Genomic DNA, 17,520 nt, shown 5'->3' on the forward strand with positions numbered 1-17,520 from the left:
GAGAGCAGCAGGAGTGGGGAAGAGTCGTGGACTCAGAGTCTTGGCCAGACCTGGGAAGGAGGTGGGGATGCATGGGGTTCCTGGGAGGGTCTGACAGGCAGCTCTCAGCTGAGCTTCTTGAGGTGCAGGCAGTTTTAAAGCTGGACTATGTGGACAGGCAGGGGAGGGCCTGGGTCTTCTGCCCACCTGGTCTCCCCGCCTCTGTGTGCAGGTACCTGGCTGAGCTCTGTGGTGTCGGCGCCACTCTCCAGGGCTCCGGCGGCGGAGAGCCCAGGGCTGCCTTCCCCACGGTGAGGGCTGCCGGGCTCCGGGCAGGGCAGGGCTCCCCCTGCTGCGTGTGGTGTGGCTGAGCCCCCCTTGCTGTCTGCAGGGCGTGAAGCTGCTCTCCTACCTCTACCAGGAGGCCTTGGATAACTGCAGCAATGAGCACTACCCAGTCCTGCTGTCTCTGCTCAAGACCAGCTGCGAGCCCTACACGCGGTGGGGCGGGGCGGGGGCGGGGCGGGTGGGCTTGGACTGCAGCCCCCCCACTCCCAGGGCGGAGTCACGCCCAGCTCACCCCCCCTTTCCACGCGCATTCAGGTTCATCCACGACTGGGTGTACAGTGGGGTCTTCAGAGATGTTTATGGCGAGTTCATGATCCAGGTGAACCACGAGTACTTGGGCTTCAGAGGTAGGTGGGGGCTGCTGCTGGGCGGGGACGCTGCCGTCGGCCGGGTCAGGGCTGCACTGGTCACAGGCCTGAGCGAGCCGTCCCACATGCAGACAGGTTTTACTGGACCCACGGCTACGTGCTCATTTCCAAAGAGGCGGAGGACTGCGTCCCCGTGTTCCTGAGCCACATCGCCCATGACGTGTACGTCTGCGGGAAGACCATCAATCTGCTGAAGCTCTGCTGCCCCCAGGTGAGGGGCGGAGCGGCCAGCCTCCGCCAGCCCCAAGCTGCCTGCCCATCTGCCCTCAGCCCGGGTCCATAGGGTTCCAGCCCAGGTTGGGTGACCTCAACCTGTCCCCTTGAGAGTTTCATGAGCAGCTCTGTTGAGTTTCTGGTGCTCCTTCAAAGATGGGAGGAAAGCCGAAGGCCTTTCAGAGGCCAAAGGGGCACTGGGCTCCTCCCCCTCCCCCACCTTGGAAACCGCCCCAGAGGGATGGGAAGGGCTGTGTCGGCAGGAGGGTGGACCCAGGGGTCATGTGAGGGGTCCCAGGGCTCAGCCGTGCCCTAGAGCAGAGGCCTGAGCTGGTGTCCATGCAACCAAGGCCTCTGGAAGATGGCCAGTGGCAGTGGGTGGGATGGGCGGCCCCTGTGGGAGGCACTGTCTGGTGTCTGGACAGGCCAGCGGGTGTGGACTGGGGGCTCCTGGCAGCAACAGCCAGGTGCAGGCCAGAGCGGGGGGCAGCGGCCGGCCGAGTGCAGGGCTGCGAGGAGCGAGCTGGAGCGGCCAGCATGGGCTCAGGGCTGCTGCGGGGGCTACAGTGTCCATGCGCCCCCAGGAGCTGCCCAGGTGTTAGCTGTGGGGGGCGGGGCTCCCGTGGGGGGCGGGGCTGACTTCAGGGAGGCCCTGTGGGTGTGTCTGGGCCTTCCCACCTTTTCCTGGAGCCTTACTTGTGGGAGCCAGGCCTGGCCCTGGGCGGAGACCCACACCTGCTGTTCTGGAGCCGTGGAGGGTGTCAGCGGGGAGCACAGCACTCCTGAGGCAGGCTGTCCACGTGGGTCGCCAGCGGGAGGCAAGGCGGGCTGTGGCCGCCAGTCCCTGGGCTCAGGTGCCGCCCCCCACCCCCACCCTCCAGCACTACCTCTGCTGCTCAGACATCCCGGTCCCGCGCATCTCCGTGATCTTCTCCCTCGAGGAGCTGAAGGACATCGAGAAGGACTGTGCCACCTACGTGGGCCGCATGGAGAGGGTGGCGCGCCACAGCTCGGTCAGCAAGGAGGAGAAGGTGAGGGCACCACAGCCCGGCCTTCCCTGGCCCTCCCTCTCCTCTCCTCCTGGGGTGGGCTGGGCGCTAGGCGGCCCTATCCTGGCCGGGCCGTGGCTCCAGGGCAGCAGGGCCTGAGCCTCCTGGCCTCAGTGGCTCCCTTGAGCCTCCGTCCTACTCAGAAGGGTCAAGTGCACTGAGGCCCGAGCTTTGAGTGTCCTGTGTCCTGGGGAGGGGTTAATGCAAAGTCCTGGCACCTGTGCGCAGCAGGAAGCTGTGGGCGGGGCAGACCCTTGAGAACCAGTCGGGTGGAGGGGCGAGCCCTGGGGGTGCAGGGGGCTGGCCTCTGTGGGAGGGCCAGGGTGGGCATGAAGGCTGGGGTCTTGGCCCCAGGTCACTCTGAGAGAGGGTGTCACCTGCCTGGGGACCGCCTCACTGCCTTGCACGATGGGCGCTGCACCCCCAGAACCGGTCTGAGCAGACCCCTCTCCCTGGCTGTCCCAGGGGTGGGGGCTGAAGGGTCAGACGCATCAGTCGCTGGTGGTCTTTTCCAGGAATTACGGATGGAAATTGCAAAGCAAGAATTAATTGTCCAGGCCCGGGAGGCGGCGTCCAGGGTCCTGCGGGCACTCAGCGGTGCGTGTGGCTCGCCTGCCCCTCCATGTCGGGGGCCTGCTGCTGGGGCTTCTCACCATGGCCCCTGGCTGTCTTGTTCCAGATCGGCAGATGTCGGAGCGGATGGTCTCGGACGCCCGGAAGCGAGAGCAATTCCAGAGGCTGAAGGAGCAGTTTGTGAAGGACCAGGAGGTGGGGGGGCTGGCCCTGGGCCGGGGGGGTGGGCTCGAGGGGTCGGCTTCACTAGCGGGCTGCCTGTGGGGTGTTTTGCAGCGACGCCGGGTGGCCAGGCAGGAGGAGCTGGATGAGGACTTCAGCTACGCCCGCGAGCTCCGGGATCGGGAGAGAAGGCTGAGGGCCCTGGAGGAGCAACTGGAGAGGAAGGCCAGGTGGGTGGCCGGGGGCGCCATGGCCATGGGCTTGGCCTTCCTGGGAGTCACGGCTGGCTTCACCTTTGTGGTGGCTGGTTGCCTTCTGTCTGTATCTGGCACCTTTCAGGCGTCTGTCAGGCGAGAGCAGTGGCGGCCTGAGCTCGGTCTTCTTGCAGTCGCTCTGTGTGGACTGGGGTCCAGGCTCGGTCCACGCTGTGCTCGCATCCTGTCTCTCTCTCTCTGTTTCCTTTAAGTTAAACTGCCTGTTTCTTAAATTTGTCTTTAAACCTGTTAGCAGCCTGACTGAGAGACAGGGATTTACCCAGCATGGCGTCCGGGGTCTGTCTTGTGCTCTGGCATCCCTCCCTCCCTCCCTGCATTTCCTGCGAGCTGCCAGCACATCTGGCGCCTCAGAAGGAGCCCCGCCTTTCCTCGCCTCCCGGTCAGTGGTCCTGACTCGGGGACTGTTCATGGAGCGTGACAGAGCCAGTCAGTGCTGAGTGCATATGTGTCTGCGTGCATCCATTCTGACTTGGGTGTGTACACACGCGTGTATGATGATGTTATTCTCTTGTTTACATGTGGAGGAGATCTTGTTTACTAGTAGAGGAGATCTTGTTTACTAGGTATGGAGTGTGTCCCTGGCCTGTGGCAGCTGAATTAAACGTGGCCAGGCTGGGTTTGAAACCAGCTTCGTGTTGGTGAGAGGGTCAGCGTCATTGGCTGTAGCAGGGCGAGTTTTGAATTGAGTGAGGTGTTCCCACTGCCTCGTGCCGTTTGCATCACCTCTTGATGCTCTGGACCTGGCGCGGCAGTGCGAGAACCACCTCCAGTGAGGAGCGAGGTCACACCTCCGAGAGGGTTTGGGCCCGTGGCCCGCACTGCTCCCTGTGCTTCAGGCTGTGGGGGAGCTCGTCTGGGGTTCACTCTGAGTGACTGCACTGTGCTTGCCCACCAGGGGCTCCCATGTGGGGGGAGGCAGAAAGACCTGCCCAGTAAGGCCCTGCAGGTGTTGTGGGGGCTCCAAGGGGCCCGCTGCCCACCTGGGGAAGGTGCTCGGGGGTAGGCTTCCCGTCGGGGGCCCCCACATGGGGCACTGGCTGGACAGTGGGGTGACTGGTGGCCCGTGCTGTCTGGGTGGCTGCAGGCAGGCGCTGGTGGATCATTACAGCAAGTTGTCTGCAGAGGCGGCTCGTCGGGAGCAGAGGGCACTGTGGAAGGTCCGGAGGCACCGGCTGGCCAGCGCGCGGCTTCGTTTTCTCCTGGAAGACGAGACGCACATTCAGGTGTTGCCACTCGTCACCCAGGAGTTCTTCCCTGGGCTCTCGGGGACTCAGGAGCCCTGAAGTCACACACAGACCCACCGTGTGCCCACCGCGGGGTTTGGGTAACGCTCTAACCAGGTGCCCAGAGGGGCGTGACCGGGACAGGCTGGGCCGCCCTCAGGTGACATGGGTGGCGCCGGATGCCGGCTGGGCTCTGGGCAGCTGCTGCGGAGCCCCGCTGCGTCGGCGTGCCTGCGGGCGTGGGGCTGGGGCTGGGGCTCTCACCCCCCACAGCTGCCGCCTCATGTCCTGCTGGTTCCATTTCAGGGGATGCTAGAGGCCGTGGCCGAGGGGAGGCCCCTAGAGCAGCCGGCCGTCCTCCCTGGTGCCTGCTCCCAGACAAGTGCCCGCTCACAGGCAGGGGACCAGGTAGGACCCAGGCCATGGAGGGTGGGCTCTGGGTTGGCTGCCCCAGGCCTGGCATGTGTCCCCAGTGTCCCCTTTCATGGGCTTGAGTGTTGGGTGCAGAACTGAACCTGGGGGACAGAAGCAGACACCAGGGGGAACCCACGTGCGCTTGTGTTGCAGGCCTCCTTTCTGGGCCCCGTGCCCCCCGACAGAGGCAGCAGCTGTGACCCCGGGCGAGAGGAGCCGCGGGAGGCGGCCCCGGCCGGCCCTCATGGGCAGAGCGCACTCACGCTGCAGCCCCTCAAGTCTCCAGGAGCCGGGGCCTGTGGCGCGGGGCCCGGGGCAGGCCTGCTGTCGGGGCAAGCAGAGGAGCCGGGGCCGCTCTCCGCGGGCCTCAGCCTCCGGGACTTCCTGCCCGCGGCCCAGGGGGCTGAGCCTGGGCTCAGCGGCATGGCCCCCCTCCTGGAGGAGGCGCTGCAGACCATTGGCTCCGACCTGCCTCCCGTGGCTCCATCCACAGCAATGGACTTGACACCTGTCAGGCCACAGGAGTACGACTTCAGAACCGTCCTGAGGCCCACTGTGGCCACCTCAGGTTCCGCAGGGGCTCTCCAGACCGCAGGAGGCAGCCCGGGCAGCAGGGGGCAGCAGCTGCGGGAGGACATTCAGGTGCCGCCGGGCACATGTGGCCCGGACCCCCCACAGCACCCCTCCCCCCAGGAGGAGCGCTGCCCAACCACCGCGCAGGTCCTCGGGGCAGAGCCTGGTGTTCCCAGAGGGGGCTGTGCTTCTGGAATGACCCCCTCCCGGCCACGGTGGAACGTCCATGGACACGTGTCTGACGCCAGCATCAGGGTGGGGGAGAATGTGTGGGACGTGGCCCCCTCTCGACCACGGTGGAACGTCCATGGACACGTGTCTGACGCCAGCATCAGGGTGGGGGAGAATGTGTGGGACGTGGCCCCCTCTCGACCACGGTGGAACGTCCATGGACACGTGTCTGACGCCAGCATCAGGGTGGGGGAGAATGTGTGGGACGTGGCCCCCTCCCGGCCACGGTGGAATCTTCATGGACACGTGTCTCAGTCCAGTGTGATGCTGGGGGTGCTCTCAGGGGAAGCCGAGCCCAATTTGCCCAGGCCCCCGTTGTGCCCCCCTGACCCTGGGCCCCAGTTGGGCCTCAGCTCAGGAGCCCAGGGACCTGCCCAGGAGCACACGCTGCAGCTGCCCGTGGAGACAGCCTCAGGCAGCTCCAGCGCACAGGTGGCTGGCCCAGGCCCTGGCCACGGGGAGGAGGGTGGCCCCCAGGCCTCACTGTCTGCTGAGGCTGTACCTGCTGCTCTGGGAGACGGCACCCTGGAGGAGCCAGGTCAGTGGGACCCAGAGCCGTCCTGCCCCTGGGGGTGTCTGTGAACCCAGGAGGGGGAGGACCGGTGGGGCGGTGGATGTTTGCCCCTGACCCCCCTCTCCTGCCCCATTTCTTCTGCTCAGGCCTGGGGATGAGTGAGGACTCCAGGGACCTCTCTCCCAGCTCACAGGTCAGGGGTTGGGGGGTGTGCTGGGCCTTTTGTGGGCAGGCACTGCTCTGTCCTGGGACTGGGCGGGGCGGGTGCAGTCTGCCTGCCGGTCCCTCCTCTCACACGAGGGAAGGAGGCGGGTCCCTCAAAGCTGGGTCATCTTAGGAGAATGCAGACGTCCAGAGCAGCCCAGACGCTGGTGAGGCAGCGGCCCAGCTCTGGGACCGGGAGCAGGCCTACCTGGCGGGCCTCGCGGGGCAGTATCGCTTGGAGCAGTACCCGGACAGCTACGAGGCCATGTGTGAGTGGGCTGGCCACGGCGGGCAGGCAGGAGGCAGCCTGGCCCCGTGTCCCTGGCGCATGACTGCAGTCTGTCACCCCACAGCGGAGCCTCCCGTGGCCCGCCTCCTGCACCACGGGCTTCCCCGAGCCTTTGCCCTCCCCGAGGACGCCGGGGTCCCATCAGATGCAGACGAGAGCGCCGTGCAGCTGAGCGAGCTGCTGCCGCTGCCCGTGCTCATGAAGCACTCTGTCACTGCCCCGCTGGCTGCCCAGTGAGTGCCGCCTGACCCTCTGCGCCCTCCCCGCCCCACCCGGCTCTGCCCCCCAACGGTCAGTAATGCCAGGTCCCTCCCGCCAGCGTCTCCCTGGTGAACAAGGCCGTGGTCGACTACTTTTTCGTGGAGCTGAACCTCGGGGCGCACTTTGAGGCACTGCGGCACTTCCTGCTGATGGAGGACGGGGAGTTCGCCCAGTCCCTCAGCGACCTGCTCTTCGAGAAGGTGAGCCCGGGCGGGCCAGGTGCCAGAGCGGCAGCAGGCAGGCTCTGGACAGGCAGGCTCTGGATGCTCTGGGACTCTGTGTCCTGTCCCTGCAGCTCGGGGCGGGCCAGACGCCCGGGGAGCTTCTCAGCCCCCTGGTGCTCAACTCAGTGCTGAGCAAGGCCCTGCAGTACAGCCTGCATGGCGACAGCCCGCACGCCGCCAACCTCTCCTTCGCTCTCAAGTTCCTGCCCGAGACGTTCGCCCCCAACGCCCCAGACGTGCTGAGCTGCCTGGAGCTCAGGTACAAGGTCAGCAGCGCCCCCTGGCGTGGGCAGTGGGGGTGGTCCCAGGACGCAGCTGTGCTGAGCCCGCCTCCCTGGCAGGTCGACTGGCCTCTCAACATCGTGGTCACCGAGGGCTGCCTGAGCAGGTATGGTGGCATCTTCTCCTTCCTGCTGCAGCTGAAGCTCATGATGTGGACGCTCAAGGACGTCTGCTTCCACCTCAAGCGCACAGGTGAGCCTGGGGGGCCCGAGGGGCCCACTCTGCCTGCGGTGGGCCACACTCACCCCTGCCCCCTCCCCCCCCAACCCCCAGCTCGGGTGAGCCAGGCAGCCGGCTCGGTGCAGTTCCGTCAGCTGCAGCTGTTCAAGCACGAGATGCAGCACTTCGTCAAGGTCACCCAGGGCTACATCGCCAACCAGATCCTGCATGTCAGCTGGTGCGAGTTCCAGGCCAGGCTGGCTTCGGTGGGCGACCTGGAGGAGATACAGCGCGCCCATGCCGAGTATCTGCACAAGGCGGTCTTCAGGTGAGCTGCGGCCTGCACCCGTGCGCCCCCGGCTCGGGCGCACCCATCGCAGCCCCCGCCTCCCCCCAGGGGCCTGCTGACGGAGAAGGCGGCGCCGGTCATGAACGTCATCCACAGCGTCTTCAGCCTGGTCCTCAAGTTCCGCAGCCAGCTCATCTCCCAGCCCTGGGGCCCGGCTGGTGGCCCACGCGGCCCCGAGCACCCCAACTTTGCCCTCATGCAGCAGTCCTACAGCGCCTTCAAGTATTACTCCCACTTCCTCTTCAAAGGTGACGCACCCTGGGGCAGGGGAGGGCTGGGGAGGGACTGCCGCTCACTGAACCTGCGCCCCACCTCCCCTCAGTGGTGAGCAAGCTGGTGAACCGCGGCTACCAGCCCCACCTGGAGGACTTCCTGCTGCGCATCAACTTCAACAACTACTACCAGGACGCCTGAGCCCCGGGCTCGGCTGCAATAAACGTGTGCCCGCCCTCCAGCCTCCGTCTCCGGGTTGGGCGGGGGCGAACAACCACGCGGGGCTGCTGAGGAAGCTGCCGGTTTATTGGGGGGCCGCGTCCCCCCACCCCACCCCCGCCAGGTGGGTGGGGGCCGAGCGGCCGGTCCTCGGGGCTGCGCGGTGCGGGCGTGGGGCATCGGTCGTGGGGAGCAGAGGCTGGGCAGGGGTGGTGAGTCGGTGTCGGGCGGAGACGGGTCAGGTCCTGACTGGACATCCCCGCCGTCACGGAGAGACGGGAGTGGGGCCGCCTCGTGGACTCAAGGGCTCGGCCCCGGGGTCTCCTGCGCGGAGTCCCCAGGGCAGTTACGAGGATCACGTCACGCACAGCTCCGCCGCCCAGAGAGGGGGCTTGCCGCTGTAGGAGCGCCGCCGGCCGGCCGCCCCGCCGGTCTCCTCGGCCGCCTCGCTGGCCTCCGTGGGCTCGGCAGCCTCTGCCTCCCCGCCGTAAGGTGTCTCCAGCAGCTTCAGCACCCGCCGCACCTGCAGGGGTTGGAGAGCGAGGGGGGCTGTTGGGGCCCGGCCTCCTCCGCAGCCGATGAAGGCGGGGGAGGGGGGGCGGCAGGTGGCGCTTGCCTCCGAGAAGTCACCGCTCTCCGCAGCTTCAATGGCGCCCTGTGCGATGTAGTTCCTCAGCACGTACTTGGGGTTGTTGGCGCGCATGACTCGTGCGCGCTCGGCCTGCCAGGCGGCCGCGTCGCTGCTGGCCTCCCGGTCCTCCTCCAGCCGGGCCCTGCAACCCACTGGGCGTCAGCCGCGCAGCCCGGCCCGCACTGGGGTTGGGGTGGGGGAGGGGAGGGGCACCTGTAGTCGTGGAGCCACGCGGCCCAGCGGCTCCTGTTGTTGCCGCGCAACTCGGCCTCGCTCAGCTGCTCCAGCCGCGACTGCTGCTCCACGCGCTCCAGCTCCCGAGCCAGGCTCGCCCGCGTGCCGATGAGCGCCAGGAGCTGCGGGTTTGACTGCGCCAGCATGAGCATCATGGACAGCTGCCTGCGCGGAGCGGGCGCGTGAGGGGCCCCAGGCCGGCCCTCCCGGCCTGCCACACTGCTGTGCTCGGGGGCCCCCCCCAGGGCGGAGCCCGGGTCCGGTGGGCGGGGCAGATGGGGGAACATGACCAGCACCCCCTGCACATGACAGGCCCGTCTCCTGCTGTTGACTCCACCCATGGAGACCGCAGAGCTGGATCCTCCAGCTGGGGAGGGTGGCAGGGCAGCCCCTGACACCCCCTTCTCAGTCACCCTGGCTCTGTGCTCAGCAGGTCCTGCCAGCTCAGCCTCCCCACACACTGCTGCACTAGATTCCTGCTGGCCCCAAACTTGTTGATGGGTTGAGTGTGGGCCCCACCCCCAGGACACAACAGGTGTAGAAAGCCTGAGTGGCTGGAGACGGCAGGCCACACCCAGGCTGTTCCTGGGGAGACTCCCTGGAGCAGAAGCCACCGTGCCCCACCCTGTGCTGCCTGGCCCCCCATTCCAGCGTCAGCATTGCGTCCTTTCCTCTGACTGGCGGGCCTCAGGGCCACACAGCCAGGGTCTGACCACCCATGGCTTCATTCTAAATAGTCCTCCCTTTTCTGGAAACAAATTCCTGGGAAGCAAGACCCAAGCACGCACCGGGGATCCATCTGAGGTCGGAAGGCGAGCCTCAGCTCCTCCAGGGACGCACACTGTGCAGTCAGCGCGGCCAGGAACTCATCCAGGTCTGGGGACTCTGGTGCAGTTGGGAAGGAGCTCAGCAGGTAGAAGGAGTTTGTGAAGTCAGCCCCTGGAACACAGAGCTGCTCAGGGCACTGCCCTGTCGCCAGACAACCACACGTGTTCATCCAGCACGTGTGTGGAGCCCTGCTGGGCGTCAGGCCAGGGGTTCCTGACGCCCCCACCCCCAGCCTGTTCTCAGTGCCGCCAACTTGGTCCCCACTCTGAACCTGACAAGTCACGCTGTCTCCCAAGGCCTCCAAGGCCAGTCTGTTCATCGGTGGCCTGAACAAACAGTCCAGGCGCTGCGGCCGGCCCGGCCCCCATCGTGGCCAGCGCCTTCAGCACTGCGCGCTCTGGGAGCTGCAAGGTTGAGGCAGCAGAGGACCTGAGAGAGCAGGCGTGTTGTGTGGGGCCTGGCTGGCTAAACCAGCGTCACCATAACCCCTAAGGAAATGGCCAAAACCAGACAGGAAGAGTGGGGAACCAGAATGGTGTACACAAAACCCACCGAAACACGAGCGTGGTGACAGAAATTGAGGGACAAAAATGATGTAAGACAAAACAACAAAGCAGTACAAATTCTTCCTTATCTGCAGGTACTTCTAGAGTAAGTGGCGAGGGCGCTCCCTGGCCCCGTGGCTAGCGCTGTGCTTTCACCGTCAAGGGCGCGGGTCGGCCCCTGGTTGGGGAACTAAGGTCTTGACAGGACCCCCCCCACCCCGCCACAGTAAACGGATTAATGTCACTATTCAAAGAGCAAAGACCAGCAGGATGGATACAAAACACGATCCGATGACAGTAAGACACTGAAGACACTTCAGCTGAAGGCGAAAAGAGGGAAAAAACAGCACACAAATAGTGGCCTGCAGAGCTGGGTGGCTGTGCTGGCCTCAGGAAAGGAGACTTTACGTGAGCACTTGACACGGAGGAGCGTTAGCTACGGGTGAGCCAGTTCAGCAAGAAGATAGAACAAGAGCCCCCAACACACGAAGCAAACACGTGTAAAACTGAAGGGCAAACACGTGTTTTGGCTATGCTGGTCATCCCTGTAGTTTGCGGGGCTTCTCTAGTTGCGCAAGGGCTTAGCTGTCCTGCGGCAGGTGAGATCTTAGTTTCCCGACAAACGATCAAACCCATGACCCCTGCATTGGAAGGCAGATTCTTAACCACTGGACCACCGGGGAAGTCCCTGAATACATGTTAAAGAAACTGTACTCCAATGAACAACAACAAAAAACAACTGAAGGGCAGAGTCTAGCAGTTTTGTAGGAGCAGGGATATCAGCACCTGACCCTTGGACAGAAGGTCAACAAAGAAACAATGAACACCAAACACAGCTCTCCACCCAAGCTCTCAGCTGCATGTTCTCCAGGCCATAAAATTAGTACCCTGAGAACACTGGTGTATCCTGCAACCACAATGGAAAGAAGCTAGAAGTCACAAATGGAAGGAAAATCAGAGGGTGAGATGGTTGGATGGCACCATCGACTCAACGGACCTGAGTTTGAGCAAACTGGGACAGGGAAGCCTGGCTTGCTGCAGTCCATGGGGTTGCAAAGAGTCAGACACAATTTAGCAACTGGATAACAATGTTAAAATTAATCAACTACTGGGTCTAAAAAGAAATCACAAGGGAAATGAGAAAACACTTGGAGGTATGAACCAAAAGCAGCAGAGCTCAGAGGGAAGTTTATAGTTACGTATGTCTGAACTAAAAGAACAGCGCTCTCATCACCAGAGGAAAAACGTAACTGTATGTGGTGGTGGTCTCATGTTGCACGTGTTACACAGCCATGCTGCACACCTGAGGCTTGTAAGATGCTACACATTAGCTACTTCTCAGTAAAAGCATTTCAAATCAGTAACCTCATCTTATATCTAAGGAACTAGGAAAAGAACAAGACCAAACTTAACAGAAAGAAGATGAAAGCAGAGATAAACAGAATAAAAGTGAGAGAATGAGACCAAAATTAGTTCTTCAGAAAGATCAGTAAAATTGATGAAATTTTAGCTAAACCAATAAACAAAAAAATTGACTTTATTGACTACACCAAAACCTCTGACTGTGTGGATCACAATAAACTGGAAAATTCTTAGAGAGATGGGAATACCAGACCACCTGACCTGCTTCCTGAGAAATCTGTATGCAGGTCAAGAAGCAACAGTTAGAACTGGACATGGAACAACGGACTGGTTCCCAATTGGGAAAGGAGTACATCAAGGCTGTATATTGTCACCCTGATTATTTAACTTCTGTGCAGAGTACATCATGAGAAACGCTGGACTGGATGAAGCACAAGCTAGAATCAAGATTGGCAGGAGAAATATCAATAACCTCAGATATGCAGATGACACCACCCTTACGGCAGAAAGTGAAGAACTAAAGAGCCTCTTGATGAAAGTGAAAGAGAGTGAAAAAGTTGGCTTAACACTCAACATTCAAAAAGCTAAGATCATGGCATCTGGTCCCATCACTTCATGGCAAATAGATGGGGAAACAATGGAAACAGTGAGATACATCATTTTGGGGGGCTCCGGAATCACTGCAGATGGTGAATGCAGCCATGAAATTAAAACGCTTGCTCCTGGGAACAAAAGCTATGACCAAGCTAGACAGCATAAAGGTCCGTCTAGTCAAAGCTATGATTTTTCCAGTAGTCGTGTATAGATGTGAGAGTTGGACCATAAAGAAGGCTGACTGCTGAAGAATTGGTGCTTTTGAACTGAGGTGTTGGGGAAGACTCTTGAGACTCCCTTAAACTGCAAGGAGATCAAACCAATCAATCCTAAAGGAAATCAGTCTTGAATATTCATTGGAAGGACTGATGCTGAAGCTGAAATTCCCAATACTTTGGCCACCTGATGTGAAGAACTGACTCATCTGAAAAGACCCTGATGCTGGGAAAGGCTGAAGGCAGGAGGAGAAGGGGATGACAGAGGATGAGATGGTTGGATGGCATCACTGACTGAATGGTCATGAATTTGAGCAAGCTTCGAGAGTTGGTGATGGACAGGGAGGCCTGGGGTGCTGCAGTCCATGGGGTCACAAAGAGTCGGACACGACTGAGCGACTGAACTGACTAACTGAAAACAATAAAAAAAAAAGTAACAGCGACAATATCATTACTGATTAGACAGAAATAAAAGACTAAGAGGACACTATGAATAATAATCCAGATAACTTAGACGACAGATTCCTAAAAACATAAATTACCAAAACTGACTCAGGAAGAAAAAGAAAATCTCAATAGTCCCATAGCAAGTAAAGAGATTGTAAACTTCCTGACATATGAAAAGTCAGGACCAGAGGGCTTCATGGTGAATTCTACCAAACATTTAAAGAAAACTTAACACCAATCCTTAGACTTCTAAAAAATAGGAGGAAAGATTTTCTAACTCATCTCATGAAACCAGCACTGTCTCGATACCAAAGCCAAACAAGGGTACCAGGAGAAAAGACAGTCACAGACCAGCATCCCTCGTAAGCACAGACGGAGAAACCAGGAGAAAAGACAGTCACAGACCAGCATCCCTCGTAAGCACAGACGGAGAAACCAGGAGAAAAGACAGTCACAGACCAGCATCCCTCGTAAGCACAGACGGAGAAACCAGGAGAAAAGACAGTCACAGACCAGCATCCCTCGTAAGCGCAGACGGAGAAACCATGAGAAAGAAAGTCATAGACCAGCATCCCTCGTAAGCACAGACGGAGAAACCATGAGAAAGAAAGTCACAGACCAGCATCCCTCGTAAGCGCAGACGGAGAAACCATGAGAAAGAAAGTCATAGACCAGCATCCCTCGTAAGCACAGACGGAGAAACCATGAGAAAGACAGTCACGGACCAGCATCCCTCGTAAGCACAGACGGAGAAACCATGAGAAAAGAAAGTCACGGACCAGCATCCCTCATAAGCACAGACGGAGAAACCATGAGAAAGACAGTCACAGACCAGCATCCCTCGTAAGCACAGGCAGAGAAACCTCAGCAAAACCCTAGAAGGACCACGCATGTGGGGTCCAGCCCAGCATGCAAGGGCGCCTGTGTGTCCCCTCCCCGATTCACACCTGGAGACCCAAACCTCAGGGGGATGGTGTTTGGAGACGGGGCCGTTGGGAGGTAGGTACGAGGGTGCAACCCTGCTAGCGTCTCTGTGTTCCTGCTCCCCACTTTGCCCTGTGAGGACGCGAGCAGCAGATGGCAACCCGAGGCTGGACGTCCAGCCACGAGGCTGTGAGAAGCAGTAAACAGAGGCAGCATATGGACAAAGAAGTAAAACTGCGTGGTCACCTGGCTGATGCGCAGCGTGAAGGCACGCAGCATGGATAGAAGCGGGTGTGCTCTACTGAAAGGAGTCATGTGTGAACTGGCCGGTGGCTCATGGCACGCTCGTGTGAAGGATGCTTTCCCCAAGGGCGCCCGGCCGGCCACTTCTGTTGGGCAGCACTGGGCCTCCGAGCCGGATCAGCCAGGAAGTCACACACACCCTGCAAAGGCAGTCCCAAAGGACGGGAGACGGACCCAGACAGCCACGGCCCGTGAGCAGCCCGCCCCCACTCACCGGTCAGGTGCATGGTCTCCAGGAGCTGGGCCACCAGGACGCCATCGCCCTCCTGCTCGGTCTGCACGAGGCCCAGCTTCCGGCGCATCTTCTGCAGGTAGTGCCGGCCGAACTCTGCGTCGAACTCCTCTGCCAGGATGGCCTCGGCCAGCTCGAGGGGCAGCGCGGGGTCCAGGGCCTCGGCCAGCTTCTGCAGGTTCCACTTGCACACCTCGGGCTGCTTGCTGTACGAGTAGCGCCCGGCGGTGTCGGAGGCGTTGCATACGTGGTCAGGGTCGTACCTGCCGGACGGGCAAGAGTGGGTGGTGACTAAAGAGACCCACTGAGGGACCCGGGTGGACACCGCAGTCCTGCCCTGTCCCACGGGGCCCTGCAGCCTCACCTGCCCCTTCAGCCCACTTTCTACCCAAGAGTGGAGGGTGCTGGTTAAACGCTTCTGTGCTAAAGCCCTCTGGGGGAATTCCTGCTCTGGGAATGGCTAGCTGACCAGGCCTTACTGAGAATCAAACACTGAACAAAACCTTCACGAAAGCAGCCATGCGGGCCTATGGTGCCGTGCTGATGTGTGCCCCCCCCGCGGGCTGATGGCAGGCAGCGGGACGCCCACCTGTCCAGGAAGCCGAAGGGCCCATAGTCGATGGTGAGCCCCACGATGCTCATGTTGTCTGTGTTGAGCACGCCGTGGCAGAAGCCCACACACTGCCACTCAGCCACCAGCCGGGCCGTGCGCCGGGTGACCTGCAACAGGACGGCCGCCACTACTCCCTCCGGGCCCAGCCCCTCCCCGAACCACCTGTGCCCGCCTCACACTGCGCAACTCCCGGGGGGCCTGCCCAGTGTCCTGTCCTGACTTGGGAAGAACGCCCGAGGACATGTGACAAGGAACCCCCCCCCCCCACACCACCGTCTCTTATATACTCTCTATTCTGGCTTTTACCCAAACCAGAGAAATCAGGGAACCCTGACATTCTCACGATACAGGCCCCCACGTGGGATGACCATGTCAAAAGAAGGAAGCAAGTCTCCACATTATCAGGCAAACCCGCCCCAGGTCCAGCCTCACCGGGGGCTGCAGGGGACGAGGCTCCACCAGCCCACCTGGGCAGCCAGGGCCCTGCCAGCCCTGCCGCCCCGCACCCAGCCAGGAGGAGCCCTGCGAGCCACAGGTGTGCCCGACGGCCCTGTGGCCCGCTGAGCAGCCCACCCACAGCGCGCCTTCTGAGGCCGCGGGCGCTGTCTGCGTTGGACGGCACCACGCTCGGCTTCACTGACCAAGAGGCCAGGCTCAGGCCGCCACCTTGGGTGTGAGCAGAGCCTCAAGTCTCCCGGCACTGCCCGCGTGACAGATGGGAAGACACTGCCTGGAGGGTCTGGGGAGGGGCCAGGCCTCCCCAGCGTCTCTGCATGAGGCCCCGGACGCAGGCGGGGCCCAACACGCTGCTCTGTGCCCACTTGCGGGGGCGCCTGCACGGCCCCTGGGACCACACCTGAGAGTTGTGGGGCGCGTTCAGCCCTGAGCCAGGACAGTCAGTGTGCCCCCAGTCAGGAGGCCTAGGGGTGTGTGCTGGGGCGCCTGTGTGCACAGGCCCCGTGCGGGAGACCCAGCACCCGCCAGCCCTGACCCCCCCAAGATCTCTGCACGGCTCCTCGAGGCTGCTCAAACAGGCGTCCGTCCCAGGATCCTGACCCTCAGCATCTGAGAAGCTAGCCGTGGGCCAAGCCAGTGGGTGGTGATGAGGGTTTGGGACAGGAGGGGACTCAAGAGGGCAGGACACCCAGCTCCCACCCTCAGGGGGCCGCCCCCACTGACCTCCCGGAAGAAGGCAGCATGTCTCTGCACATGGTCCCCGGGGTGAGAGGCCTGGATTTCGGGGTAGAAAGTGCTGATGACGTAGTCGAGCATCTGCAGTCGGATGTCATCCCTCCCCACGCTGGGGCCCGCCCGGCCCGTGTGCTCGTCTCTGGACTTGAAGATCTCGAAGGATCCGAACCTGGAGGGGAGACCCACGTTGACCACAGGTTAAACATGACGCCTCCCCTCTTGAGTGAGGCGGGAAGGGGGTTGCTGCCAGCGCTCGTGGCCAGAGCAGGGGTGAGTGGGGGACAAACCATACAAACACGGCCTATCTTCAGGGACACAGGCTGATATGGGGCGCCTCCCAGGGCACATGGGGTGGGACAGCACAGCCGCCCTGCAGGGACTGGGGGATCCGTGCTGTCTCATGGGGGGAGGGGGCCTGTACTGGGGTGAGCTGGGGTCAGCAGTGGGGCAGCTGCACCCCCAGGGGGCAAGGCAACGTCCAGAGCCAGGTTTGCTAGTCACACAGGCCGACTACCAGCAGTTTGTGGGTGGAGGCCAGGGGTGCTGCCCGACCGCCTACGCAACACAGACCAGCGTTTAGCAGACTGTCTGGTCGGGCCCTGGGGGCCCAGCACCTCCACCCCAGAGACAAAGGCGAAGCCAGAGACGGCTGAGCCATGGGGTCGGCTGAGTCCCCTGATCCCCGACGGCCACAGCTGCCTCCTGGTGACTGGCTTTGGGTGGCTGGTACCGAGTGCTTGATTCCAGACAGCTTGGTGACCGCAAGGACTCACAGGCCCCCAGCAGCAGGAGGCCGCCACTCGGCAGACTGGGCCCTGGGAGCGGGCGTGCTGGGCGTCACGGCCACTTGTCCAGCCACGCAGGTGAGGCCATTTTCCCGGCGTGCCTGACGCAGCCCCTGGTCATAGACCCCAGGTCGTGGCTCCAGGCTCGCTGCCCAGCCCCTGGCCTGGGGACATGAGTGCGCGGGCCTTACCTGAGGAACGTGGGGGCCAGGCGCAGCACCACGGCGCACGGCTCGGGCCGGGGGTTCCCGTCGTAGAAGGCATCGCGTATGACGGTGGACTGGGATGAGACGCAGGAGCCGGCCCGCGTGGTGGGGACGCCCAGGTGGAACATGGCCTCGCTGCACAGGAACTCGCGGATGCTGGAGCGCAGCACCTTGCGGCCGTCCGCCTGTCTGAGGTCAAGCACAGAGGTCACTGCCGGGCGCCGGCAACACAGCCGCAGGCTGAAGGGACTGGAGGAAAGCCGCTACTGGCTTCTGAAAACCAGCCCC

The 17,520-nt window shown here is 62.1% G+C and overlaps 2 protein-coding genes across 3 annotated transcripts in view; one reads left to right on the forward strand and one right to left on the reverse strand.

The window, feature by feature from the left end:
* Positions 1-8,139, forward strand: part of TUBGCP6 (tubulin gamma complex component 6) — a 22,015-nt gene extending 13,876 nt beyond the window's left edge. Inside the window, exons 6-25 of one of the 2 annotated variants that reach the window (XM_055559417.1) lie at positions 212-290; positions 371-480; positions 583-674; positions 767-906; positions 1,790-1,939; positions 2,473-2,554; positions 2,637-2,725; positions 2,807-2,922; positions 4,052-4,190; positions 4,497-4,598; positions 4,758-5,946; positions 6,069-6,115; positions 6,260-6,395; positions 6,480-6,648; positions 6,735-6,876; positions 6,972-7,166; positions 7,242-7,374; positions 7,456-7,669; positions 7,739-7,938; positions 8,013-8,139. In XM_055559417.1, coding sequence (XP_055415392.1) covers positions 212-290; positions 371-480; positions 583-674; positions 767-906; positions 1,790-1,939; positions 2,473-2,554; positions 2,637-2,725; positions 2,807-2,922; positions 4,052-4,190; positions 4,497-4,598; positions 4,758-5,946; positions 6,069-6,115; positions 6,260-6,395; positions 6,480-6,648; positions 6,735-6,876; positions 6,972-7,166; positions 7,242-7,374; positions 7,456-7,669; positions 7,739-7,938; positions 8,013-8,104 — 3,616 coding nt within the window. In that variant the 3' untranslated portion in view covers positions 8,105-8,139. Of the gene's footprint in view, positions 1-211; positions 291-370; positions 481-582; positions 675-766; positions 907-1,789; positions 1,940-2,472; positions 2,555-2,636; positions 2,726-2,806; positions 2,923-4,051; positions 4,191-4,496; positions 4,599-4,757; positions 5,947-6,068; positions 6,116-6,259; positions 6,396-6,479; positions 6,649-6,734; positions 6,877-6,971; positions 7,167-7,241; positions 7,375-7,455; positions 7,670-7,738; positions 7,939-8,012 lie in introns of those variants that run through there. The other variant, XR_008706716.1, reaches the window with a different exon arrangement.
* Positions 8,108-17,520, reverse strand: part of SELENOO (selenoprotein O) — a 20,651-nt gene continuing 11,238 nt past the window's right edge. Inside the window, exons 2-9 of the mRNA XM_055559489.1 lie at positions 17,218-17,421; positions 16,230-16,410; positions 15,027-15,157; positions 14,420-14,700; positions 9,776-9,926; positions 8,967-9,152; positions 8,739-8,895; positions 8,108-8,645 (exon numbers count right to left, since the gene is read on the reverse strand). Coding sequence (XP_055415464.1) covers positions 8,469-8,645; positions 8,739-8,895; positions 8,967-9,152; positions 9,776-9,926; positions 14,420-14,700; positions 15,027-15,157; positions 16,230-16,410; positions 17,218-17,421 — 1,468 coding nt within the window. The 3' untranslated portion in view covers positions 8,108-8,468. The remainder of the gene's footprint in view (positions 8,646-8,738; positions 8,896-8,966; positions 9,153-9,775; positions 9,927-14,419; positions 14,701-15,026; positions 15,158-16,229; positions 16,411-17,217; positions 17,422-17,520) is intronic.

This window comes from Bubalus kerabau, chromosome 1 (assembly GCF_029407905.1).
Source record: "Bubalus kerabau isolate K-KA32 ecotype Philippines breed swamp buffalo chromosome 1, PCC_UOA_SB_1v2, whole genome shotgun sequence".
Classification (NCBI taxonomy): domain Eukaryota; kingdom Metazoa; phylum Chordata; class Mammalia; order Artiodactyla; family Bovidae; genus Bubalus; species Bubalus kerabau.